General features: G+C 41.0%; 1 protein-coding gene across 10 annotated transcripts in view; it reads left to right on the forward strand.

Annotated features, from left to right (window-relative positions):
- RGS6 (regulator of G protein signaling 6) overlaps positions 1-27485 on the forward strand; it is a 595059-nt gene that overhangs the window by 12037 nt on the left and 555537 nt on the right. For all 10 annotated transcript variants that reach the window (XR_010663895.1, XM_065940384.1, XM_065940393.1 and 7 more), the window contains exon 2: positions 13158-13261. Coding sequence is in view for 9 of the 10 variants with exons in the window: in XM_065940384.1 (XP_065796456.1) it covers positions 13178-13261 (84 nt within the window). In the remaining variant the exon portion in view is untranslated. The remainder of the gene's footprint in view (positions 1-13157; positions 13262-27485) is intronic.

Consider the following 27485-nt stretch of genomic DNA (forward strand, 5'->3'; position numbering starts at 1 on the left):
AATCATTTTCTGATTATTTGTTGTGGGTATATAGAAATACAGTTGATTTTTATATATTGACCTTATATCCAGTGACTTTGTTAACTTTATTTGTAAATCCTAGTAAGTCTGATCAGTAGATTATTATGACTTTTCCATATACATAATTAAATTACATGCAAAAAGTTTTTGCTTTTTGTTTTGCAGTCATTGTTGGCTTCCCAGGTGGCTCAGTGGTAAAGAATCTGCCTGCAGTGCAGGAGACACAGGTTCAATCCCAGGGTGGGGAAGATCCCTTGGAGAAGGAAATGGCAACCCACCCCAGTATTCTTGCTTGGGAAATCCCATGGACAGAGGAGCCTGGTGGACTACAGTTCATGGGGTTGCAAAAGGGTTGGATATGACTGAGTGACTAAACAAACAAAATTGCAGTCTTTGTGCCTTTTGTTTCTTTTTCTTGCCTGTTGCATTGGCTGAGACCTCTAATATAATGGTGAATAGGAGTGGGCATCCTTGTCTCATTCCTAATCTCAGTGGGAAAACTTTTGAAGAGTCACTATATGTCTTTTAAAAATATCCCTTATCAAATTAAGCAAATTTCCTTGCATTTACATTTTGCTCAGAGTATTTTCATGAATGGATGTTGGACTTGACAAGATACATTACAGCAATGTTGCAGAAATGTCCACTCCCTTCTAAACCTCCCTCTTTTCCATATGACCTCATTGCATTGGGAGCTCTCTTTTCAAAATTTTATCCAACTTTTCTAGTTGTTCTGGGGTGTGTGTGTGTGTGTTCTGCTATAAGACAGACCTCTAGTGTAGGATATGGTACATTCTAGTTGTACTATTTTTGTCTTCCATCTACATAATATGAATAAAACCGTACCCTTAGGAATCTATCTTCTTATTTCTTTGACCTATATTTCTCCTGCTGATGAGCCTTATGAATAGATCTTTCTTTTGTCAAGTCTTGCTGTCTCCAGAAGGGGAAACGTCTGTACACTCCACGTGTATGCACTGCAGAGTCATGAAAGAGATGGATCCCTTCTTTTTCAAAAGAAGAAATTTATTTCATTTATTTCTTTTTGTCTGTGCTAGGTCTTTGTTGCTATGCTTGGGCTTTCTCTAGTTGTGGTACACAAGCTTCTTGCGCTGGCTTCTCTTGTGGAACATGGGCTCCTAGAACTTCTGTAGTTGTGGTGCCGAGGCTTAGCTGCTCTGTGGCATAGGGAATCTTCCCAGACCAGGGATTGAACCCATGTTCCCTGCAATGGCAGGCAGACTCTTAACCACTGGGCTATCAGCGAAGTCCTGGACCCCATATTTAACTGCCTAGTTTTAGAGTATAAAGATACTGATTTTTACCTGTTCTAAAAATTTGAAAAAGAAAGCAAAAAAACCAAAATCCCAAGGAGTAAAACTGACATCCTCTAAAAAAAGAAGCCAATTGGAGTGCTTTTCTTCTTGGTCCCCTAGGAACATGTCCTCCTCTTCATCTCTTAGTCATCCCCCTCTTGTGCATAGAAGCTGGCAAAGCTTCTCTGTCACTCCTGTTTCTCCTCTAGCCGTCACACTATCTTTCATGTGAAATAAGAGAATACTAAAATGTTACTTTTGCAGTCCCCAGAGTCAGTAGTATTAGTCAGTAGTATTAGACACTGTGATCTTAAAATCTGTACTTGATGAAATGTAAGTCCTCGCGGGCCCTTGGATCTGAAGACTTGCATTTTCACACTGGCTCTATTAACTGACCAGGAAAGTGACATTGGAGTGTGATTCTGTCTCCCAGGCCTTGCTTTCAGCCTCTGAAAAATGAAGTGACCAGGCTTGTTCAGGGAACAGAAAAAAATTTATGTGAAGGATCAAAGAGTAAATACTTCGGGCTCTGTGGGCCACATCAACCCTCCAACTTCTCAGCACTGCCCTTACGGTAGGAAAGCAGCCAAGGCAATAAGTAAACAAATGGATGTTGGTAAAACTTTGTTTATGGCACCGAATATTGATTTTATACAGTTTTCATGTGTCATAAAGTATTATTCTTCTTTTAAGTTTTTTCTACCATCTGAAAAGGTAAAAACCATTCTTAGCTCACAGACGATATGAAAACAGGCAGTAGGCTAGGTTTGTCCCGGGGGCCCTAGTTGGCTGACCCTTGAGCTAGTTGATTGTCTGGGGAGGGGGCTATTCTTGAGCTCTGGGTCAGGCACTGATATGCTAATCTTTAAAAAAAAATTTTTTTTTTTTTTCTGGCCAAACTAAATAAAAACCTCATGTGGAAGCCCTGGGTACCTCAGTTCCTATTACCTGATGCATTGTGTTTGGCTTTCAACAAAAAATCACGAGCCATGCTAAGAGGCAATGAAAAAACACAATCTAGAGAGTCTTATTCTTTTCTTGTAGGTCAATTAAGAATAATAAAATACAAGATTTTACTTCCCTTTCTTTCTTCCCTGATGCTTGCTCTTTAACTTGGTAGATCCAAGTTTCTGACCAATAAAATTTTCCTCTGCCTGAAGAACTTTTAGCATTTCTTGCCGGCAAGTCTGCTAGTGATGAACTCACTCAGTATTTATTATCTGAGAAAGTTTATTTTTCCTTCACTTCTGAAGGATCATTTCACTAGATATAGACTTCCAAGTTGGTGTTTTTTTCCCTCTCAATATTTTTAGTATTCAGTTGCACTCATGTTTTGTGTGATTTCTGATGAGAGGCCTCATGTAATCCTTATCCATAACTAAGGTTTTTCTTTTCGTTTCTCTCAAGATTTTTCCTTTGTCTTTCATCTTCTGCAGTGTGAATATGGTATGTCTTGGGGTACTGTTCTGTTTTAATGTATGCCGATTGGTCTCTTATCTTTCTGGATCTGTGTTTTGTGTATATCATTAACTTTGGAAAATTCTGTCACTATTCCTTTAAATATATCTTCTTTCTCTTTTTTTTTTCCTCCTGGTACTGCAGTTATACTTATACCTTTTGATATGTACCATAGTTTTTGTGTATTCTGTTCCATTAAACTTTTTTCTCTGCGCCCCCCCTTTTTTCTCCACTTGTGGAAGTTTCTATTGACCTCAAGCTCACTGAATCTTTCCCTGACCATATAGTGTCCACCCATGAGCCCATTGAAGGCATTCTTCATTTGTTGCAGTGTTTTTGACTTTTAGCATTTCCTTTTTAAGGATTTTTTGGAAGCATTTCTACCTCTCTGCTTTCATTATCATCTATTTTTCTGTTAAAACCTTTAGCATATTTGATCATAGTGATTTTAAATTTCTTGTCTGATAATATCAGCTTCTGTGTCATATCTGGTTTTCATAACTGCTTGTCTCTGAGCTGACTCATTGGAAAAGACCCTGATGTTGGAAAAGATTGAAGGCAGGAGGAGAAGGGGATGACAGAGGATGAGATGGTTGGATGGCATCACTGACTCAATGGACATGAGTTTGGATAAACTCTGGGAGTTGGTGATGGACAGGGAGGCCTGGCGTGCTGTGGTCCATGGGGTCGCAAAGAGTCGGGCATGACTGAGCAACTGAACTGAACTGAACTGTCTCTCTAGATTGTGTGTTTTTATTGCCTCAGCATGGATCATGGTTTTTTTCCTTGAAAGCTGAATATGATGAATCAGGTGATAGAAACTGAGGTAACCAGGCCCTCCCTGTGAGGTTTTATTTAATTTGGCCAGGAGTTGGGCTGTGCTTAATATTTGTTGTAGTCGTAGCTGCTAGAAGCTTCAAATTCCTCTGATCTTCTTGTTTTTGCTTCCTCTCTTGACTTACTATTTCCCTATATACTCCTTATCCACTTATGTGCATCACTGACTCAATGGACATGAGTTTGAACAAACTCCAGGAGATAGTGAAGGACAGGGAGGCCTGGCGTGCTGCGGTCCATGGGGTCGCAAAGAGTTGGACATGACTTAGCAACTGAACAACAACAGCAATGTTGTCGTCTTACACTTCAGAGAGTAAGTGTCTTGGAGGTCTTTGAGGTGTAATTCGCTGTTATCACACTGGAGCCTGTCAGTGTGGTGAGACAGTGAAGTTGAGAAGCAATGTGCTCTCTATCACCTTCCAGTTAAGAGCAAAAACAGAGCAACTTCCCTTTAGTCAATGTAACAAAACTTCTGTTGCAGTGGAAAGAAGATCAAGAACATGGTGGTTTAGGTGAGGCTGTCTCAAGATGAGAGACTTGCCTTCTTATTGTTGTTCAACTGCTAAGTCATATCTGACTCTGTAACCCCATGGACTGCAGGACACCAGGCTTTCCTGTCCTTCACTGTCTCCCGGAGCTTGCTCAAACTCATATCCGTTGAGTCAGTGATGTCATCCAACCATCTTACCCTCTGTCATCCCCTTCTCCTCCTGCCTTCAATTTTTCCCAGCATCAGGGTCTTTTTCCACTGAATCTGGCTCCATCAGGTGGCCAGAGTATTGGAACTTGAGCTTCAGCATCAGTCCTTCCAATGAATATTCAGCATTGATTTCCTTTAGGACTGACTGGTTTGATCTCCTTGCTGTCCGAGAGACTCTCAAGAGTCTTCTCCGGCACCACAGTCTGAAAGCATCAATTCTTCAGCTCTCAGCCTTCTTTAAGGTTCAGCTCTCACATCCGTACATGACTACTGGAGGAACCATAGCTTTGACTATACGCACCTTTGTTGGCAAAGTGCCTTGCCTCCTGCTGGCTTCCATTTCTTCAGTGGATTTCGAACTGAGCCCATCTACTGAGACCATGTGTGAAGCTTGAACAAGTAGAGTTGGTAAGATAGCCAATCCAGAAAGCGAGTTTGGCAGGAAAACCTTTTAGGTTTGATGAGCAGAATTGATTAGCTTTCTTTTCTTTTTTGTTTTTCCTTCCTCCCTCCCTCCCTCCTTTCCTTTCTTCTCATTGAAATTTTGTGCTCATGAATTTAAACTGCAGCTTGTCAGCCTGGTTGTGTGATTTCCTCCCCACCCCACAGTGTTCACCTGCTCAATGTGAGCTTAGATATTCAGATATTGTGTGGCAGAGAGTTGGATTCCACCAGTGTTGGAGTTTTGTCAGTAAATATGACATAGAAAGGGGGAGGTGAGGAAGTGGAGGCCATTTGTAAGAGAGTGATGATGGGTGATTGAAATATTGGAGCCAGGGAGATAAGAATGTGAAGGCAGAGTGAGGAGCAGTAAGCGATGGTACCAAAGGTGTGGTTGAAATGGATAGAATGTCTAAGGATGAGGAATGTGTGTTGGGAATGTAGAGTAGGTGATCTGGAAAGGGGCAGTGGGAAGAGGGTGCCCTCTTGGTTTGTACTGGGAGTTGAAGTGGTACAGTCACCAGTGATGGCAAGATTCAGCGTGTGGCCATGTGAGATGGTCGCTGAGGAGGAGGAAGGGAAAGAGTTCAGAAGAGGGAAGAGAAGGGCAGACAAACCAGCTTTGGCTCTAACGTTAAGTCACTGAGTTGACCAAGGGATGGAGAAAACTTCTGAGACCTGCAAGCTGGCATCTTCAGGAAATGAAAAGGCTTAACAGGAGAGGATGGGCGGCCTCACGCCTTAACCATGGCGTGGCCGATGGTCTGAGTGTTGCACGAGAAGTCTGGGTAGAGCGACAGGAGGGAAATCACTGAAGCAACAGTGGAGGACCAGGAGGAGGCTTGCCTTCCTTCCTGGTCTTGAGATAGGTAGGGTGAGGACAACTGTGTGCAGGGCAGGGGATGTCTTTGGGGGGAGCCAGGTTGCCAGCAAAGAAGGCCACAGAAGGTTTGAGTTCAGAAAGGAGGTGGAAGGACATAGGGGGTATACTGCTAACACAGGAAAAGTTCAAAAGGCAGGAGAAGTCAGCGAAAAGTTGGCAGGGTCTGCACTGTCCAGAGCTGTGTGGAGTTCACGGCCCCTGGTAAGAAAGGATGCCCTGAACTCCAAGCATAGGTTGCAGTAACAGAACCAGAGGCATGTCACATGGCCAAGCGCATCCTGCTCTGTGAAGGACTTTTCACTTCTCCCTCCCAGCTTTTTAGGACTTGTGTTTAATATAAGGAATGCAAAAATGTTTTTCTTTATAAGCAGCTTTGATCGATTAGTTTGTTTAGGCTGTCAGGCAGCTGAACAACTTAGGGAGGATTGTATTTATTTATATGTCGATAGGTAGGGTTGATACAGGGACATCTGCTTCACTGATGTCATTAGGAAAGAACTACCAATTAGTTGAGACCCTTCTCTGTACTAGTTGTATCATGTACCAGAAGTACCTGCTACTGAGTATGCTGTAATTAGTCTATGTGTGCTAAATACTGTATATTTAAGTATATACTGAAATTTTGTATATTTACGAAATTTTGTTTTCAATACTTTGTATTAGTGATTTCACTGGAGACCAAGCTGACCTGTTGGAAAGTCTGTGGGCCTTGAAGTCTATGGGATTTGAATTCTAGATTCTTGACTGACAGGCTGTTTTACCTTTGGGCAAGTGGCCTATGTTCTTAGCTTCAGTATTCTCATCTGTAGTGTGGAAGTGATAACATCCACATGTTAGAGTTGCCATGAGGCTTTGCTCAGGTGATTCTAATGAGCAGGCAAAGTGGAGACCCACTGGTACAGGTGATGAGTATTTGTTCTGAAGAGGAAGCCAAGGCTCAATGAGGCTAAGTAAGCATAGTAATATGTTGTTCATGGTCACATGGCTCTTTCGTAGCGTGGCCGGGACTGAGAGCCAGTTCTTTGACTCCAGGACCTTGGCATTATCCATCACAGTGAGTTTACAGCAGAATTCAAGGGAAGTTAAAGAAGCCCCACCTTAGTCAGCCAGCAGCGCGGGGCAGGATGGGCGTTATCAGGTGAAGAGAAGGGAGACTGCATGGGATCTAAGTCACTAGTTCCCAAACCTGACTGCACTTCCAAATCACCTGGGGGACGTTTTCATTTATGTCTCCAGGGACATCCTTTGAGTTGTAGTGCTAGAGAAGACTATAAAGAGTCCCTTGGACTGCAAGAAGCTCAAACCAGTCAATCCTAAAGGAAATCAACCCTGAATATTCGTTGGAAGGACTGAAGCTGAAGCTCCAATGTGTTGGCCACCTGATTAAGAGCTTGATGCTAGAACAATAGAAGGCAAAAGGAAAATCGGGCAGCAGAAGATGAGATGGTTAGATAGAATCACCAACTCAATAAACTCTGGGAGGCAGTGAAGAACAGGGAAGCCTGATGTGCTGCAGTCCAGGGGGTCAGAAAGAGTTGGACAACTTAGTGACTGAACAACGACAAAGGGACTGTCCTAGGCCCACGGGATTAGAACTTCTGAAGCATGGGAACCAGGAACATGTATCTTTATCACCACCGCCGCCCCCCCCCCACCCCCGCCCACCAACCTGGTGATTCTGAGGCTGCCCGTCTTGTTCAGGTCCTTGCATCAGCCCTTGGGAATCCCTAAGTTCTAACTGAAGTCCTAAAATAACTTCCTTAAAATGAAGTCCCAAGTGACTAAAGCCTAGTAAAATCCTGAGTACCTGGCATGCCAGCAACATTGACCCCTAAGGGTTGAACTATAGCCCCTTGTTTTCAGATCTTTGGTGCATTACTTGAAACAGACGCTCGAGCCATCATAGAGTATCTGAACTCTGAGTATATAGGAGACATCAAGTTGGCAGACTCTGCAGTAACAGAAAGCGTTGTTTGTTCTTAAGAGCTGTTGCTCTTCCTTCTTCCCCCTTGAGGTTCCTGCCCACTCAGTCAGATTAGAGCTGTATAAACAAGATTGTACTACCGAGCTAGCGCACATCTTGTAAATTTTTTTTTTTTTTGCTAAAGTGCTCAACGTTGCTGATGTCAGAAAAGAAATCTATTGGATTTTAATGGGCCGAGGCAAACAATATGAATTGGATATAATATGGGGGAGAGGAAATAACATCAACAGAAATTCTTATTTGGCAGCATAAATATTTAGACTATATCACAAGCAGGTTTTGATTACCTCTCTGATAAGGTATTTCTCTGAATAGGGCTTTGAGGGCTGGGCATTTAGGGGTGGCGGGCACAATGTTTCAGGTTCCTGCTGCTTGTGATGCTGGTGTTAGTGGTGGTGTAGTCTAACTGTAGTGGTCTGCTGTTTAGTTGAGCATCAGAATCACCAGGGATGCTTGGGAGACTGCTGGTGGCTCCATCTCAGATACTCCTGAGGTGGGGGAAGGCTTTCTCGAGTCATTCCGATGGCGTTAGTCTGGCAGTTTCACTTGGCCAAGCACTGGTCAAAAACAAGACTGCTGGTCAGTTTCTACACTTCATTCTTTGCCAAGGAAATTTGTGTGGTTTCTTTTATTCCTTCTTCAATAGCAACCCCTGCAAAGTAGAGGATTCTCTGCTTCCAGGTGAAGAGCTGCAAGTATAGGGTGAAGGAATCAATTGCCAAAGCCCCACACACAACAGCCTTGATGTGGCCAGAGCTGAGATGCAATTCCTGGTGTGACTTTAAAGCCCCTCCCTCTCCCACATCATCGAGGTCCTTCCTACCTGCCCTGCTGAGCGTCATTGTCTGCTGGACCCTAGGCCACGCTTGCTCTAGAGAGGCCAGCGTACAATGGAAAACAGCTGGCACTGGTTGTAACTGAAGCTGCAAATGCAATGTAGGCTTGGAGTGAATTGCAGTCCTGACTTTTAGAAGGTTTACTGGTTAGAGTTTGAGTCACAGATGTTCAGTTGTTTTATTATTCACAGGGTCTCTCCTCATATACTTTCTACCTTCCCACATATTCCCTCTGATCTAAATTGCTCATGGATTCCAAAAGTGTATTCTTGAGTTAGGGCGGGCCCATATCAATAAACCTTGGGGAAAGTCTTCATGTGTGATTCCATCCCTGGGTCTTTGTGGATAAAGAGCCTTCTTCGCTGAGCAGTTTTAACGGCTTGTTAACCAGATGAGTGTTCTAGATGGGATATACTGCATCTTAGTGAAATCTTACCAGTTCTGTCATTCTTTAAAAAATATTTGAGTACCTTCTAGATGTCAGGAATTAGAAGGGTCAACCCCACTGACAGAGATTCTGCCCTGGCAGAACTGGCTTTCTAGCAGTGGAGATCACTGATAGACAAGTGAGCAAAGTCATATGAATTCAGATAGTTGCAAATCCCCGTGATTTCAGTCTCCACATTTGACTGTCTCCCCACTTAATCTCCTTGACATCAGATCACCGTTACCTTCCGAGTGTCTGCAACTTCTGTGGCTTCAGATGCCGATACCTGTGTTGTGACCCAGGCTGGAAGGACCTCTTCTGCTTCCCCCAGACTCCTGTTCATCCTTCTGATTGTGGTTGTTACCTCTTCCTGGTCTCTGCTCTCATAACTGAGCACCCACGTGTTACAATTTCCTACATTTCTGGACACATAACCCCTTCTGGACTCTGAACATTTTAAGGAGAGACCATTTGTGTCTGATTTATTTTTATGTCTCAGGCAGGAAGCATGAAATTTTGTGCCATTGGATGCTCAGTGTTTGCGCCGATTAAATGTTGAGTCCTACGGCACCTAGTGGCGGGTGCTGGTATTACAGGAATTGCTTCGTGGCGAGGGGTGCTGAGTCTGGGAGGGGGCGTGCTAGCCTATCAGTTCAGTGATTTTTTGAGAAGTTCATCATGAATATGGTCATGATTAGAGGCGACGTGCTAGTATATAGGCAGTGATGATGAAAGAGAGGTAGCATGGGGCATTCTGTGAGTCTCTGAAGAAAAGTGAGAAATTTGAAGTTCTGAGGGTCTAAGGCGGAACTGGAATCCTAAGGATGTGTGGCTGATGTCCAGTTAGGGCTGTGGTTTGACCTGGTTCCAGCAGCTAGATAGTTGCAGATCAGGTGAGGCGTCCAGGCTTCTCGGTTTAGAGGGCTTTCAACTATGCTGGGGCTGTGGTACAGAGGCACAGAGAGGTAAAGTAACTTGCCCCGATCACTCAGCGAGGTGTGGAACCTGGATTCAGACTTAGATCTGTCCAGTAACAGAGGCCAGCTTGTCACCACTAAGCTAGTATGTCTCTCCTTGGAGATTGTGAAATGTGTGGTGGTAACTCATTTGCCCTTCTCCTCTTTTACTAGTTGAAAGTGAGTGTGGAAAGATATTATTATTGACATGTTTTCTTTCTATTGAATGTAGTTGGGTTTTTTCAGAAAAACATTCACGAATGTTACAAGTTCCTAAATTATTTGTGGTGTTTATATACATGTGTATTTAAGTAACATAAAGAAGGTTTTGTTTTCCTCCACCACTAAATTTAAAAGGCTCTTATTTCATTTTTATTGTAGTTCATTTAAAAGTAAAAATTTATGCTATATTATAATAAATGAGAACCTAGTTCTTTAATTTTAGGAACTCCAGCTCTATAGTCAGTGATTTAATTAGAATATCCTTACCTACACCTTTCACATCTAGTACTCTCTAACATCTGTTGACATATAGACTAGAAAGTGCTTGCATCACTATTTTAGAAATGATTCTTTCTAGACATAGGAAAGTTAAATGACTTGTCTGAATTTTAAAATGAGTTGATAGGGAATCCAAAAATAGAAGCTTTTCTACTACATATTAGACTCACTAAAGTTCCAAACTAGAAGCTATTTGCGTTCACTGAGCAGTCTGAAGTCCAGAGCCTGGTTCACCAGCCTGTTTTAATACACAGGAATGTTGCTGTTGAGGGTAAGGAGTGGCCAGCGAAAGGCAGAAGGAGGGCTGACACCTTTGTTTCCAGGTCATTTCCGATCCTGCGATTACTGCAGTTTTTTGGGGCAGAGAGGGAGGGAGATAATATGCTCATTAAAGTGAAAGTGTTCATTTTGAAGTAAAGCAATAGAAACCCAAGGTGGCTCTGTTCCATAGGTAAATGAGATACACAAATAGACTCAGTTTTGTTTTAAATGCTCAGTCATGTTCTGTGTTTAGGTAAAAGAGTGAGTGAGTAGTTGTTTAAAAATTAAACCGCGTGTTGTTCATTTAACTGTTAAGTGAGACTGATTAGAATAATAATGAGTGTTTCCATGTAGTACAATATTCATAGAAATACTGACATTATGGTGGGTAGAGATAATAGAATGATGTTCTGTATCTCTGCTTGTAATCTAACTGTTAAAATGCAGCCTAATTCATAAATGATGAAGAAAACAAGCAACATTATTCAAATGGGATACTTGGGGCAATTAAATTCTTAGCATAAATTGCAAATTCCCGTCTCTTCCCCATCTTCTGCCCAAATTTGCTCTTATGGGATGACCTTTGGTACCAACTTATTTTTCTAATAAAATGTTTCCTGAGTTTATATTTTAAATTGAAATGGGCTTTTCTGTCAAGTATGGTATTTATAAAAGTTTTCTTTGATGAAAAGCCTATGAATTTTGTGCAAACAACCCAGGCAGGCTCTTAGATTAGTGATAACATTTGTATAGGACTTTTATGGCTTGATACGATACTTTACACTCGATTTATTTGACCCTTACCTGTGAGTACTCAGTGAAATTCACATTTTACTGATGAGAGCAATGTAGGGGAAGGTGACTTGGCATGGTTCTGGGCACGAGTGGGCATTCAGTATTTTGCTTTAAAAGGAAGTTAGCAAAGGAAACCAGCAGGTTATTTAACTTGTTCGAAGTCACCCAGTAAATAGTGCATCATACCAAGAACTGAATTTGCTTCTTTAACTAAAAAAATTCCATATGCTCTCATTGTCTACTGCTGTCTTTTCAGGCTCTTTTAAAAAAAGGTCAAATTAAAAATATTAATTTTTCTTAATTGAGATGAAATTTGCATAACTTAAAATTAATTTTAAGGTGTACATTTCAGTGGCATTAAATGCATTCACAGGGTTCTGCAAGAAGCCTTTGCCTCTATCTAGTTCAAAAATGTTTCCATCATCCCCAAAGGAGACCCCACATCTATTGAACATCCAGTCCATTCCCTCCTCCCCTCAACTGCTGGTAACTACGAATCTGCTCTCTATCTTTGTGGATTTCCCAAAGACATTTCATGTAAACAGGTATTTCATGTAAAGGGAATATGGACTGGCTTAGTCCCTTCAGGCTGTTAAAATAGAGTACCATAGACCCGGTGACCTATGAACAACAGAAATTTATTTCTCACAGTTCTAGAAACTGGGAAGTCCAAGATCAAGGCTTAAGTTGATTTGGTGTGTGATGAGAACTCAGTTCCCTCTTCATGGATGGCTTTCTTCTCTCTGGGTCCTCAATTGGTAGAAAGGAGCACTCTGGGGTCTCTTTCATTAGGACACAAATCCCATCACAGCCTCTACCTCTTAATTCTGCCAGATTTGGGGTTAGGATTTCGGCATATAAACTTTAGAGGGACATAAATATTCTGTCCGTCACAATGACCCTTTGTGTCTGGTTTCTTTTACTTCACATAATGTTTTCAAGGCTGATCTATGTTGCAGTGTGTATCAGTCCTTTATTACTTCGGATGGCTGAACTACATTCCATTGCAGAGACAGACCATATTTTGTTTAGCCATTCATCAGTTGAGGGACATTGAGTTGTTGCCATTTTTCAGTGAATAGTGCTGTTCTGAACATATGTGTTCAAATATTCGTTTGAATGCCTGCTTTTAGTTCTTACGAGTGGAATTGCCAGGTTATATGGTAAATTCTATGTTTGACTTTTTGAGGAACTAACAAACTTTTCCATAGTGACTGAACCATTTTACATTCCTATCAACACTGTGCAAGGGTTCTGATTTCCCTACATCCTTGCCAATGTTGTTTGAGTTAAAAAATTATTATAACCATCCTGGTGTGTGTAAGTGGTATCTCCTAGTGGTGTTGTTTTGCATTTACTTTATAAAATATTCACATTTTAATACATAGAATTAATCATGAGATTTGATAAGACAAAATCAACATCAAAATGATTGACTTCATCTATCTCCAGGAGATTTTTTAAGATTGCCATCTGATCACCCCTAGAGTGTATGATTCTGAGCTGAAAACAAAGCCAACAAACCATGTGACTTTGGAATGAGAAGCATGTATATGGATAATCAGACAACAATTACCCCTGACTTAAGAAAAATACCACTTAAACTAATGAGAAACAAAAAGCAATTACATCATGTTTCATTTCCATGCCACCTGCCAAAAGATACTTAGTTCTTTGCGTGGCAAAGCTTTCTTTATGTAATTCTTTCCTGTCTTAATGGTCTATTCATTTATTTTTGCAGTGTGAGTGAAGACACCCAGGATGGCTGAGGGATCCGGGGATCAGAGAGCAGTGGGGATCGTGGACCCAGAGGAGAGTTCTCCAAATATGATAGTCTACCGCAAAGTAAGGCATCTGGTTGAACGCTGGGGGCACTGCTGCATGTCTGTATTCTGTGGGGGCTGATGATTGATGGGTCGACAAATGTTTTCAGTCTAAATGGCCTTGACTGATAATTGAACATAATTTTCTTCTCAGACCCTCTGATTCCCAAAGTTTAAAATTCAAGGAAGCTATGCTGGTATTGAACATTTGAAAAGCATTATGTGGCTTAGTTTTCTTTAAACCAAAGATTGCCTAAGAGTGCAGATGGACACGTATGGTCCTTCCATGTAAAGGTCTTTGTGTAACATTAATTAATTGAATGTTCTTCAAACCCATAGCACTCATAAGATCTGTTCTGGATGCTGTTGGAAGGACACAGAGGTGTGTTTGTATTAGATGCTTTACAGCTGGTAGGAGACATAAGATGTATGCAGATCACCGTTATAGAGTCTAAGTGTTAATTTCTGAAAGAGAGGTGCTGGTAGAGTGTGCCATAATCTCAGAGGAGGCGGGCAATTACTTCCAACCTCAGAGATCTGGCATGGGCTGTGGATGAGAGGCCCTTGAACTCAGTTTTAAAGGATCCACAGGTTTTCCGCCTTATGTGGAAAGCGGAAGGGTAGAGCAATATTCCAGGCAATGAGATGCTTTGAAAAGGCAAAGAGCGGGAGTAAGTGAAGGGCAACCAGAACTGGGTTAACTTGGGCAAAGGATGATTTACAAGTAATTGGAGTAAATGGAGGTGAGATTTAGAGCAGAGTCTGGATGGAGCCAAGTTTTAGAATGTTGAGTCATAGGCAATTTAATCATAAAAACTTTAGTGCCAGGAGTTGTGAAAACAACATTTTTTTGGGATTATGAGCCTTGCCCCGGTGAGGCTCTTATCCCCACGTGGACTATCATCAAGGGTGGATTGGAGGCTTTGGCATGGGTAGGCTGGGGTGCTTCTGTATCCTCCCTCGGAAATGAGCAGGACTGAGCAGGAGGTTTAAAGAGTCTGAATTAACAACGACTTGGAAACAGAATGAATATAAAAATCAGAAGGTGAATGGAGAGTCAAAGATGACCGGTTTTTGCCCTTGGATGATAGAAGGGCATCGGTGCTGTTAATTCAAATAGAAATATTTGGAAGCGTATGTTTTAAAGGAAGGAAATGTGGCACGTTGGTTTTACTTGTGCATTGCTGAATTTGAGAAAATAGGTGCTATTTCTCATGTACCTTTTTAAGGTTTGCATGTTTATGCAAACGGAGCCGAACTACATCATATATTATTAAAAATAAGGAAAATAAGATCATGCTCAGTTGTTTCACTAATATTTGAGTTGTCTGCTGGGTTCTGTGTATTCTGCAAGACTCTGTGTTCTATCTATGTTAATCATATGAACAGTGTTGAACTAGATATTCCTGGATGATCAATATGGTGAATTTTTTCTTCTCCTTGTAAAAATAGAACTCTCAGAGTACTCTTGCTTTTAGTATTAAATTCCTTAATCCTTTGCTTTACAAAAGAATGCTTAGATAACCCATTTCTAAGAGAGATGCTTATTAAGTTGTAGTAACAAAAAAAGATTAGTGGGGCTAACCGAGTTGTGAGACATGTAAAATAACATAAAGACACTTATTAATTACCTTCTTAACCCACCTTGGACCAGGAGACACTGTGCCAAGCTTGTAGGAACGTGGGGTTTGAAGTCAGACCTGGGTTAAAATGGCAACTCCGCCACTTCCAAGCTGTGTGACCTGGATGGAGTAAGTTAAATAACTTCTGTGAGTCTCTGTTTTTTTTTAATCTATAAAAGTGGGGGAAAAGGTGGGAGGAGAGATGGTACCTCATGAAGTTATCGTGAAGATTCATTTGGATAAAGTCAGTAAAGCATCTCACATCCTGCTTGGCATAGAGGTGATCCATGATGAAGGCTTCTTTTCCTTTTATCTTTTTTCTTCTAGAGTCAGTGACACTAGGAGAGGAAATAAATTATGAAATTGTATAAATGTTGGTGCTGTTAAAAAGGTGCATTCATAGAGTGAGTTGCCTTTTAAGACACAGGAAAACAATGCAAATATTTTTATATTATTCAGGAGATGGCAAATCAATGGATTACTAAAGGTTAATAGGAGATGTAAAGGTCATGCAATCCAAACACCTTTCCACAAGAACGTTTGGTATTATGTGGAAGGGGATAACTCCCTACAGGTTTGTGGGAACTTGATTTCTACTTTTTGGGTGGTACCAGGGGCCTCTTAATTTTTTAGTGTAATTTAGGGATAAAGTTGTAAAATGCTGTAATTTTTCAGAGAAATGACCACTAGTTATTTGGTTTCTACATTAGAAATCTATCTTGCTTCCTCATGACAAATCTGTGGTGGGTATATATGTGTTCATGTTATTTGCTATGGTAGTTAATTGATATAAAAGAGACATTGGATCTATTCAATCTATAGAAAGAAAGCAGACACACTTATCGCCCAGTATGGGTCCAGGACCTGGAATCATTTAAATCTAGTTAATTGGACTAACTTAAGCCCTAGTTGTGCTTGAAACATGGGATATCCATCTAGTTCTCTGCTGTAGACTGGCCACTGGCTATGACCCAGACTTACCTAATGTAGGACACTATCCTCAAGGTGTGGGTAAAGGTTGAATCGTGAAACCAAGGTTGATTAAAAATATTTTTATGGAAGTCCTCTTATGTAATGATTTATTCAAGGTCAGAGCTATAAAATCAAACCTTTTCTCAGAGGTCTGTGACAGAAATGGACATTTAAAAAAGTGCAAATAATGCTTTCATTTTAATTTTTGTTCTCTTACCTATTTGTTTCTTCCTCTTGTCAGATGTTTTCAGTGTGAAATTTTTGCCTGGACTGTGTTGTGTTGGTTCAGATGCTGACATTTAAAAAGCTAAATCTAGAGAAATGGAGCTTTTGAGTAAACCTCCGATTAATAAGTGGGCTGATTATGTCCATAGTGTTGTTGTGACTTTTAAATGCCATTTAGGAAGGTAACCTTCTGACATATGAGTAATGATGGGTGGGTTTCTTAAGCCTACGCTTTTCAGAAAGCTCTACATTTTCTTTTCATGTTTTCTATGTCATTAACTGTGAGAAGTTGTACTTTCCCAAGGCATGGTTTATTTATTGACTTGAGCAGGCTTTCTAATTTAGTTTTTCTATCCTTCATATTCACATTTTGGATAGGAGGTGTTGCATGAAAAATGTATTGATCACATTAAAAATCTATTTAAAAGAAAATATTAATTATTAAGTTGCCTAGACCTGTTAACTTTTTTTTTTTTTTTTTTACTGTTGCTAGATCCAAAAGATCCTGGGGGTTATTGAACCTGGCTGTATATCAGATCATTTAGGGTTACTTTATAAAAATACTGGTCCTCAAAGGACCCTTGGGCTTCCCTGGTAGTTCAGCTGGTAAAGAATCTGCCTGCAATGTGGGAGACCTGGGTTTGATCCCTGGGTTGGGAAGATCCCCTGGAGAAGGGAACAGCTCCCCACTCCAGTATTCTGGCCTGAAGAATTCCATGGACTGTATAGTCCATGGGATCGCAAAGAGTTGGACACAACTGAGCCACTTTCACTTTCACTTTCAAAGGACCCTCAAGTTGTTTTTGTTTAATAGGTCTGAACTGGATCCTAGGAATCTGAGTTTTAAAAGTGTTCTCAAGAGAATGTGATACCCAGCTAAGTTTGAAACACATTTATTTAGTGTCTTTTAATATATCCGGGTGGAGTATGCATTGTAAAGTCATGGAGAAGTTGGTATCTTGAAGGGGGTTTTTGATTTTGTAATTATTTGCAGATGTTACAAGATGTAGAAGAAGAAGGCTCTTATTGAGTTAGAATTAAGGAATTTTAGTGACTTCATCTTAAGAGATTTTCTAGTCAATATTCTCATTTTATAAATGGGAAAACTGAATTATAGGAAAGATGTAAAATTTGCTGAAGGTTACTTGGCAATTTCCCAGTGAACCCATGATGGGGTCCTGGTGACTTGACAGGCCCAGTTGGTATCTTCTCTCCCATCGATTTATAAACCACAGACTACCATTTCTACATTGTTGGGGCTGAAAGCCATTAGTTAAACTAATGAAAATATCATGTGGCAGATCTTTGATTTTCGAGGTTATTCTCCACGGTGTGACTTGGGGTACCTTTGAACATTTGTAATGCTCAAGCTTCATTCTACTTGCTAGTGCTCTTGTTTCTTGAGTGAAGATGTTCTGAAATGTTTGCTTTCTTTAATAACTAGTACTTCTTTTGAGTGAGAGTAGGTTGCTTTCTGATTTTATATGGTTCCAAGTGGTGGTAATAATGTCTCTTGACAAATTTCCGCCTGGGTTGGTCATCTGATTTGGTAGAACTCTGGGAAATTAAAGGGTAGGTGGTTGTTGTTTAGTCGCTAAGTTGTGTCTGACTCTTCTGCAACCCCATGGACTGTAGCCCACCAGGCTCCTCTGTCCATGGAATTTCCCAGGCAAGGATACTGGAGTGGGTTGCCATTTCCTTCTCCAGGGGAACTTCCCGACTCAGAGATTAAACCCGCGTCTTCTGCACTGGCAGGCAGGTTCTTTACTGCCGAGCCAACCAGGGAAGCCCCCAAATGGTAGGTACACAGAGGAAATTGTAGCTTCCTGTGACCCAGGTTGGGAAGGTCAGGAGGTGGTACATTGTGTTGGAAGATGCCAAACAGGGAGCTGAGGGCTCTGCTCACTTAATGCTTTGGTTCCCCCGATGAGGAACTTCATCTTCCTGGCTCTGCCTCTTGTTTTGCCTTCCTCCTTCCCAACTAAGAAACACTTCTTGCAAAAAAAGAAAAAAAATTAGTCTACATAAAATAGAAAGAAGCTTGATAAAATTAACCCTGTTTACCCACAGGGTAAACTTAATAAGTAAACTCAATAAATAAGATACTGTTTGGCTTCATTTCCTCTTATGCAAAGTGATGGGGTTGGACTAAATAATGTGCACAGAAGTTTTCAGCAGTGGTTTCGAGAAAGCTAGCAACAGGACATTGCTTCAGAATTCACTGAAGGTAGAGGCTGTACAGCTGAGAGCTGGAACCTGCAGACCCTGGTGACCAAGGCCTGTGAGGATTTTAAACTATTTAGTTAGCACATATGTTTGAGTATCATTTGTGTGCCAGACACAGATGCTAGGAAAGCAGGATGAATGCTGTTCCCTAAAAGAACCCGTTGGCCAGTGGGGCGAGGTGGATAACTAGACAATTGCAGTGTGCAGAGAAGTAAGCTGAGGGGTCCGGGAGGAGATAGGAGGGTCAGGAGGCCCATAGCAGGAGAGGGGATGATGATGTCCTAGAAGGCATCCAGACGGTTGGGTTCCTGCCTTAATCCTTGAAAGATAAATGAGAATTAAGCTTGCAGACAATGAGAGAAGCGTGGAGGCAGAAGGACTAACACGTGCAAAGGGTCAGAGTTGGGGTCTTGTATACTGGGTTCTGGAAGCTACAAGTGCATGTCTTCTTGGTGCTAGGTTTCTATGGTGGAGAGCTGAGAAATAAAGCTGGCTAGTTAAATTAGGGCTGGACCATAAAAGAGCAGATACATCAGACAAGGAGTGTGGCTGCTCTGTAGGTATCTTCTCTTTGTGTCTGTACACCCACGCTCCACTCCTCTACGTGCTGCCCACTGTCCCACTGGGGCTACATCTACAGGGCTCCCAGAACCTCTGACTTGCAACTGAATTTGGTCAGTAGGGGCCTGGGAACACATAGGAGGGGGGAAGAAGAGGAAGGTCAGGGTATTTCTCCCCTTGACTCCCTCTTGGCAAGGTTTGCCACGGACTGTGTCCCATGACTGAAAGTCACTGCTCCTTTCTAGGCAGACTGCTCTCCTCCTCTGGGTCCTGACCCCTTTTTCTTCTGCTCATCCTTTCGGGCCTTGAGATGGTTCCAGTTTGTATTAGTAATTTACCGCTGTGTAACAGATTACCCCAAACTCAGTGGCTTAAACAGAACACTTATTGCCACAGTTTCTGTGGGTCCATAATCCCAAGTGCGGGTTAGGTGGGTCCTCTGGCTCAGGGTATCTCACAAGCTACGGCCAAGATGTAGCAGGTTCATCTGGAGGCTCAAATGGAGAAAGACCCATTTCCAAGCTCACTTACGTGGTTGTTGGTGGGATTCAGTTCCTCAAGGGCTTTTGAATGATGGCCTCAGTTCCTCACTGTGTGTTGTCTGGAGGTGACTCTCAGTTCCTTGCCATATGTGTCTTCATAGGATGAGTCACAGCATGGAAGCCTGTTTCATCAGAGCAAGCAAAGAAAAGGCGGAAGGAGGGGTGGGTGGCAGTGGGAGTCACACTATTTTATAACCAAATCTTGGACATGATGCTCCATCTCTTTCATTAGGGACAAGCCATGAGGTCTAGCCCTCAATCAAGGTGAGGGGTTTATGCAGGGGCACAAATACCCAGAAGTGGAGATCATCAGGGGTCACTCTAGAAGCCATTTACTACGTGGTTCTACTTTCACAAGTCAGAGGTTTCTGTATGTGCCCTTATGGTTCCCCTATGCCCTGCCACCTGTTTATACTTGGTCCTTTTGGAAATAAACCTTGCATGAATTGCCTTATATTTTATGTGCCATCTGTTTACAGATAAGCCTCTGACTCATACAGGCCTAATCCCCAAAGTGAAGGAACCTACTGAGATCCTGTTTTACTTCATAAGGAAATTCTCCACGAAGTTAAATCAGAGAAGTTGTATGTTCGGTGTGCAGAATGGGATTGTAGACGGAGGCTGGAAGAGAAACGGTGGGATTAGTAAGCAGAGGAGTAGTTTGGTGCTTTTACAGGAGTTCATGGGAGGAAAAAAGATGATCTCCAAATCAGTGGCAGTGATAATGTAGATGAAGGGAAGTGCCTGAGAGCTGTTTGGGAGGTAGAATCTACAGGACTTGGTGATGGGTAAGATCCAGGGCAGATTTGAGGATAATGAGAGGGAATGAAAGGGGTTTTTCATTAGGTTATACCTGAGAGTTGTCAGAAGGTCTGGGTCCAACAAAATTTTGAAACGAGTAACTGTGGAACTGGTTTGCCTTCCCGTTTCCTTGTATGTGAATAAATCAAGAGTGTCATAGAAAGAGTTTGTAACTGGACCAGGTTATCTGGCCCTTTATTGTCACTGCCCCCACTGGTTTACTTTTGGCCGTGCACAAGTTGCTTCTATGTTTTATTCAGTTCAGTTTTGTCATTTGTGAAGTGAAAGGTTAACTGGGCTGAGTGATCTCAAAAGTACTTTCAGTTCTAACATTCCAGGGCTTCGATAATCCATATGACAGAAGTCCACATTTTATTATGTTTATTCTTTCATAGCCCCCTTTGCTTTCTTTTTACTTTTCTTTAAAAAGTTAACCCAAGTTAAATTTTAAAAACAAGGAAGTCAGTATGTTTTTAAACATACTTTTTTTAAACTTTGTTTTAACAAATACTTTTATGCCTCAAACATAGGGCTGTCTTTCATCTATTCTTTTTTTTTTTTTAGCGTTAAATAAAATTCCCAAGGTCGAACTACAGAGAGTGTTCTGGGTAACTAATTTAATTGTTCAATCTGCATTTTAAGAATCCTTTCATTAAATATTTTGAAGGTTCTTAATTGCCTTAGGAAAAAACTGTTCTGTTTTCCTTTTTCCCTAGGATTAAACTTGAGAGGGGAGAAGCTTCCCATCACATTATCTTGGTTGGCAGGAGACAGGAGTGCAGGCAAGTCCCCGACCAGTGGTATCAGTGTCCACAGATGAAAGGGATGGTATTTTTAGTTTGGAGACTAGCTCAGTGTGGTTTAATATGATGTATTTCCCTGAGTATAGCTTTCTAATTTGAAAGCCTTTGGTGTACTTAAGGCTTCATTTCGTTTTTTCAAAAATGTCCCCTCACTTCGTTTCAAACAGACTAAGATTTTACACTTTGGCAGACAGTTTATTACTCTTAACTATTGATATTCCTGTATTGTTACACTATGGAGAACCTTAGTGGTCACAGAATAGATTCCCCATTTGCAAGATTTTGAACAAGAAAAACTAAAAGCTGATAAATACCTGCGAAAGGAAAATGTATGTGTGTGTTAGTTGCTCAGTTGTGTCCGATGCTTTGTGACCCCACGGCCTGTAGCCCACTCAGCTTCTCTGTCCGTGGGATTTTCCAAGCAAGAATACTGGAGTGGGTTGCTATTCCCTTCTCCAGGGGATTTTCCCAACCCAGGGATTGAACCCAGGTCTCCCTCACTGTAGGCAGATTGTTTACTGTCTGATCCACCAGTGTGTTTAAATCATTGTGGAGTAGGAAGGCTATTTTTAAAAAATCTGTTAGCTTGCCATTACAAATCAAAACTGAAAATGGACAATGAAAGAATGGAAAAAAATACAAAGCTATAAATATAGATATTGACATATAGTCACTCCAAAAAAATGTCCATACCTCTTTGGTGAATAATAACCGAAGTTGTAAGTAAATCAAATGTCTCTTGAAAGGGGGTTCGTTAAATAATTATTCGTATTTGGGATGACCCCATAAATAGGTTACTGGACTACTTTTCTGGTAGACCTAATAATTGCCTTGAAAGGGAGATGGTTACTGACATCCTGGGATATGGTCAGATTGACTGTTCTTTATTTTTAAAACCCTAAAAGACTTCACCATTTTTGTTCTATTTGCTAAATATAATAGTTATGTAGATGTACTAAAATTATTGTTTCCAATGTTTTAATTATTTTCTGCATCTCTGTGCTTACATCTGAAGTCCGTTGTCTTTTGTCTGAAGAACTACCTTTAGTATTTTCTTTAGTACAGGTCTGCTGGACATAAATTCTAGGTTTTTGTTTGTCTAAAAATAAGTTTCATCTTCATTTTTTGGAGGATGTTTTTCGTCGATATGGAATTCTAGATTGTCAGTTATTTTCTTTCTACACTTTGATAACTTTCATTGTTTCTTGGCTTCTATAATTTTTGTTCAAAAGTTGGTTTTTGTTCATAAGTTGTCAGTTTTATTGTTACTCTGTTGACTGTAATCTCTTGAAATCTTTAACTGCTTTCAAGATTTCTTTCACTTTGGTTTTTAGCCATTTTACTATGAGGTATTATTTTCTTTTTATTATTCTTAAAGTTCATAGCAATTCTTTATATTTGATCTGTGTTTGGAAAATTCTCAGCCATTAAATTGTCAAGTATTGTTTATATCTAGTTTCTCTTTCTATTCTTCTTGAGATTTTGTTCATATATTATGACTTTCTCTTTGTGTTTTGTGTTCCTTGTGCTCCTTTCTGAATTTTTTATTCCTCTTTGCTTGTTTCAACATGGATATTTTCTAGTGACTTATTCTTCAGTTTTACAAGTTCTTTCCTTAACTGTATCTAATCTGTGGTTAAATCCATTCAGTGGAATTTATAACTTTTAACTATTGCTATTTAAATTCTAAAATTTCCACTGAATTACTGTTGGTAGTTTCCAGTTTCCTGCTAAAATTCTCTGTTTTGTCATTTAATTCCTTAAACATATTAATCATAGTTATTAAGTGAGTATCCGATACTTCAAAATCTATATCACTTGCTGGATTGTTTACATTGTCTTTAAATTTTTTCTAGTTATTTTTTATTTATTAAGTTCAAAACATTGTACAATTAGCATTGGAGAGATAATTTTTAAGGCTCTGGGGGAATGTTATCTTATATCTTTAGTTTTTCAATCCCAACCAGGGATTGAACTGGCACCCCCCCCCCCCCCCCCCCGCCCCTGCCAACCATGGAAATATGGAGTCTTAACCACTGGACTGCCAGGGAAGTCTTAGGACCTAGTTCTGTTTTTGTTTTTTTCCTTTTCTGTCAGTTAGACAAGTGGTGGATTACCTTACTCTAACTCAGTACAGAGATTGTATGAAGCTGGATCTCAGTTCTTGTTAGAGCTAGTATATTTCTAGATCACCTTTTCTCTTGGGTGTGAGCTCTTCTGGTCCCAATAAAAACCCAGGATGTTTGCTCCTTTCCTCATCCTTGACTCTGACCTTCAATTGTTATCACTTAAGCTCCATGAGACTGCTGAAAGCACTGATCAGCTTCTTGGTCATGCCTTTGGCTTAAGAAATTGGCGGTGTCCTGAGAGGAAAAAGAAACTCTAATTGCCAGGCTCATCTTCTTGGCTCTCTTCTTGCAGATCTTGGTTTAAAGTTCTTATTGCCTTGGTAGTGCTCCAATACCTCCAAACAAAACAAATTGAACAAAACGGTTTTCAGTCTTTCTGGTTGCTCTCAGCAAGAGGGTTATTCTGAAACATTTAGTCATTGACAGAAGTAGAACCTCAGAACACTGACTTTGAACATTGTCTCTGATAGCCTTGGTTTGCTCTTAAAATGTTTTTTCCTAAGTGGTTTATTGGTCAAGGGTGGCAGTGGTAGAGATGAGAAAAATTTGGGTATGTTTAGGAAGTAGAATTGACTTGGAAGGTGAGAGAGAGAGGATTGGAGGCTGATGACTCGGACATGGGCCTGGGTGTCTGGTGGCACCAGTCGCTGGGGTAGGTAGGAGGAGGAGGAGGACTACGCTAAAGTGTAATACCACCACAGTATCCAAATGGCGTTTATTTACTCCAACCCAGTTCTGCAGAACTCTAGGAAGGGGGACTATGCTAGACAAATAACTCTAATATGCAATGGTCCTGAAAAGAAGCTTTATCTCAAGGAAATCTTGTTGATGTTTACTCACTAGGAGGTGTCCTACTTTTTTGCACCGTGGGCCCACCATGGGCCTGCCAGGCTCCTCTGTCCATGGGATTTGCCAGGCAAGAATACGAGAATGGTTTGCCATTTCCTTCTCCAGTTCATGATTCAGAGATCAAAGCTGTGTCTTCTGCTTGGCAGACAGATTCTTCACCACTGAGCCCCCAGGGAAGCCAAAGGCAATCTCACCTGGCTCCAAAGACCTTTTTGGTCTAGAAAACAGGACATAACTTATATCTGTCAGTATGACACTTCTGAATATTTTTTGTTTTCATTTCCTAGGGCTGCTCTAATGAATTACCACAAACTGTGTGGCTTAAAGTAATAGAAACTTATGCTGTCACAGTTCAGGAGGCTAGATGTATAAGGTCAAGTTGTCAGCAGGGCCATACCTCCTCTGAATGCTCTAAGGAAGAATCCTTCCTTGCCTCTTCCTAGATTCTGGTCGCTGCCAGTAATCCTGGGTGTTCCTTGGATTGTAGCTGCATCAATCCAATTTTGTTTCCATCTCCACATTGCCTTCTGCTTCTGTGTCTTCACATGGCCCACTGAGGACCCATCCTAATCCAGTTTAATTCAGATCTGATATTCACTTAACTAACTACACCTGCAAAGGCCCTATTCCCAATTAAGGTCACATACACAGGCACTAGGGCCTAAGATTTCAACATATCTTTTTTGGGGACACGATTCAACCCATAATAGTTTCTAATTTTTCTCTCCCTGAAGCTTAGTGCTCCTTGCAAAAAGAAAAAACCCGATTAACAAGTAGTATATATATTGAACATCTGCTTCTGGTAAGGCACTGTGCTTTATTCCCCCCCACACTTCTGTAGAGGAATAAAAAGTAGGATACCACATGCTTCCTGTCCTAGACAATTGTACAGTCCATTTGGAGAGCCCAGGAGTGGTGCAAGATTAAGGAAAAAACTAAGCAATTACTGGCTCCCCACTGTATACGACCTGCTATCCTGGGTGTGGTACATACACTGAATCATTTACTCATTAGAATAACTTGTTAGGTGGTCACCCTATACTACAGATAAGGAAACCAAGTTTCAGAAGGATTAAATAACTGATTTGGGTGTTTGAATCGGGGCTTGCTTTATTTTAAAGCATGTGGGTTTTGTTTTTGTTTTACATACAAACTGAATTATGTAGAAAAAGAAAAAAGGGAAATTTCAGGGCATTTGTAATTATTTACAGGAGAGTTGGTGTGCACAAGATGGGCATACAGAGGAAAAGACATCTGGAGAGAGATCAGTTGACTTAACATCTTTAAGAAAGGGAGGATTTGGTCTGGTAGAAAAAGAGCCAAGAAATGATTCTAGGTGATGGGTGCTGTGTGAGATGATAAGAAACCATAAGATGTATTTAGGAGATAGTATATTTTATGATACTAAATCCAGGAGTTGTACCTGATGTAATAATAGCCTCATTCTTCATATGGAGACCCTGAAGCAAGAAATCATAAAACATTTTTAGTTCTGAAACCCACGTGGCAAGATATCAGTACAACTGAGCTTTCCGCCAACTGATTTTCTTTCTCCTCTCCCTCTTGAAAAACAACTTGTTTTCCATTTAAAAAGTAATAACTCAATTTGAAAGAATCAGAGGATGAACTATAGAAAAACATCTACCATGCAAATATGACTACAGTTAATATTTTGGTCTGTTTCCTCCCAGCTTTTAAAATTTGTAACAGCAGCATATATATTATATGTTAACCTAATGGATAATCACAGCACATTAACTATTTTATGTTTCCCTACCATATCTTAAGCATTAATCTGTGCTACAGTATGTTATCATAATTTTAAAGGTTGCTTAATATTCCAGGCGGATAATGTCCCCTAATTTAATTACTTAGTCTCTTGTAATTAATAGCAAAAGTTAGAATTGCGAAGTCAAAAGGCATAAACTGTATTATAACTCCTGATCCACAGATACATACACATATTTTTTTCTAGAAGAGCAATCTTGGTTTTTGCATGGATAGACTGGCTTTCCCTGGGCTGTTATCACAATTCTGTTTCAGCAGACGACGGAAGAGAGTGGAGGGATGTCTAATAATCAGGGTCAGTGTTTTCTTCACTCTCAACCTCTAAGCCAGATTCTCCTAGTCCTGGTTCCCGACTAGCTTTGCAGCCCCACCCTTGTCTCGAGAGCCCCAGGGCTAGGGGACTCAGAAACTTTCAACCTGGAACCTTTCCAAGCCATTTGCTATTTTGTCCTCTATTTGTTTTTCTTAAGCAACTAACTAAATAAGAATAACATCTCAGCCTCTTTCCACTCCCCATGGCATTTTCCCTGCCTGTGCCACCCCTGCCTACAGTTTAACCATGGGGTTGCTTCTTATATTTTAAAGCTCAATACAAAAGCACAGTCCTGAGAAGCAGCCAAGTTCTGCAGCCAAGTTTGAAGAATAAAACTTTAAAACAGCTCTTCTGTCACACACTGGAGAGGGGAGGCAGGCTTTGCTATAAATAAGTCACATTCCATTTCTATCTCATCCTTTGCAGTCCTCTTGGGTAATGCTTTTCGTATATAACTACAGTGTTCTCAAACTGCCCACTCAGCCTTTCAACTTGCCATGTTATATCTCATTTTATTTAAATGTTCGGTAGTTCTGGAGTTTAAGGACCCGGCATAAGAGGGGGTAGAACTTTTCATCCTCCAGGGTTAGGTGTCATGAGATAAATTGGCCAACTTGTTAGAAACTATAGTTTACCTGGAAGATTTTTTAGCAGCTTTCCATATCAGCTTTCTACTGCTGCTGTAACACATTATCACAAACTAGCAGCTTGGAGGGGCTTCCCAGGTGGCTCAGTGGTAAAGAATCTGCCTGCAATACAGGAGATGTGGGTTCGATCCCTGGTCAGGAAGATCCCCTGGAGAAGCAAATGGCAGTTTTCTAGCCTGGGAAATCCCATGGAAGAGGAGTCTGAAGGGCCACAGTCCGTGGGGTTGCAAAGAGCCGGATAGGACTTAGCGACTGAACAATACCAACAAAAACCAAACAACTTGAAACAAAACAGGTTTATTCTCTTAGAGTTCTGGAGGTCAGAAGGCGAAAATGATTTGACCGGGCTTCATTCTCCCTGGAAGCCCTGGGGGAGAATCCATTTCCTTCCTTTCTCTGAGGCTGCCCACATACCTCTCCTCAGGACCTCTCATCACTCTGACCTCTGCTTCGGTCACTGTGTCTTTCTCTGACTGTTCCTCCTGCCTCCCTCTCATAGGAACCCTTGATTACATGAAACCCACTCAGATATCCCAAGTTGACCTCTCCATATCAAACCCTTAACTTTGTCATATTTGCAAAGCCCCTTGTGCCATGGGAGGTAGTGTATTCACAGGTTTTGAGGATTAGGATGTGGATATCTTTGGAAGGGGCATTTATTTGGCCGGTCACACTGTCTATCCGAGGAAAGGGAAGGAAAAATAATTTGGAATTTTATCTTTTTTTCATAGCTAGGGAGAAGATGTGCTAGGAAGGAAGGATTGGTGT

This window comes from Muntiacus reevesi, chromosome 7, assembly GCF_963930625.1.
Source record: "Muntiacus reevesi chromosome 7, mMunRee1.1, whole genome shotgun sequence".
In the NCBI taxonomy this organism is placed as follows: Eukaryota; Metazoa; Chordata; class Mammalia; order Artiodactyla; family Cervidae; genus Muntiacus; species Muntiacus reevesi.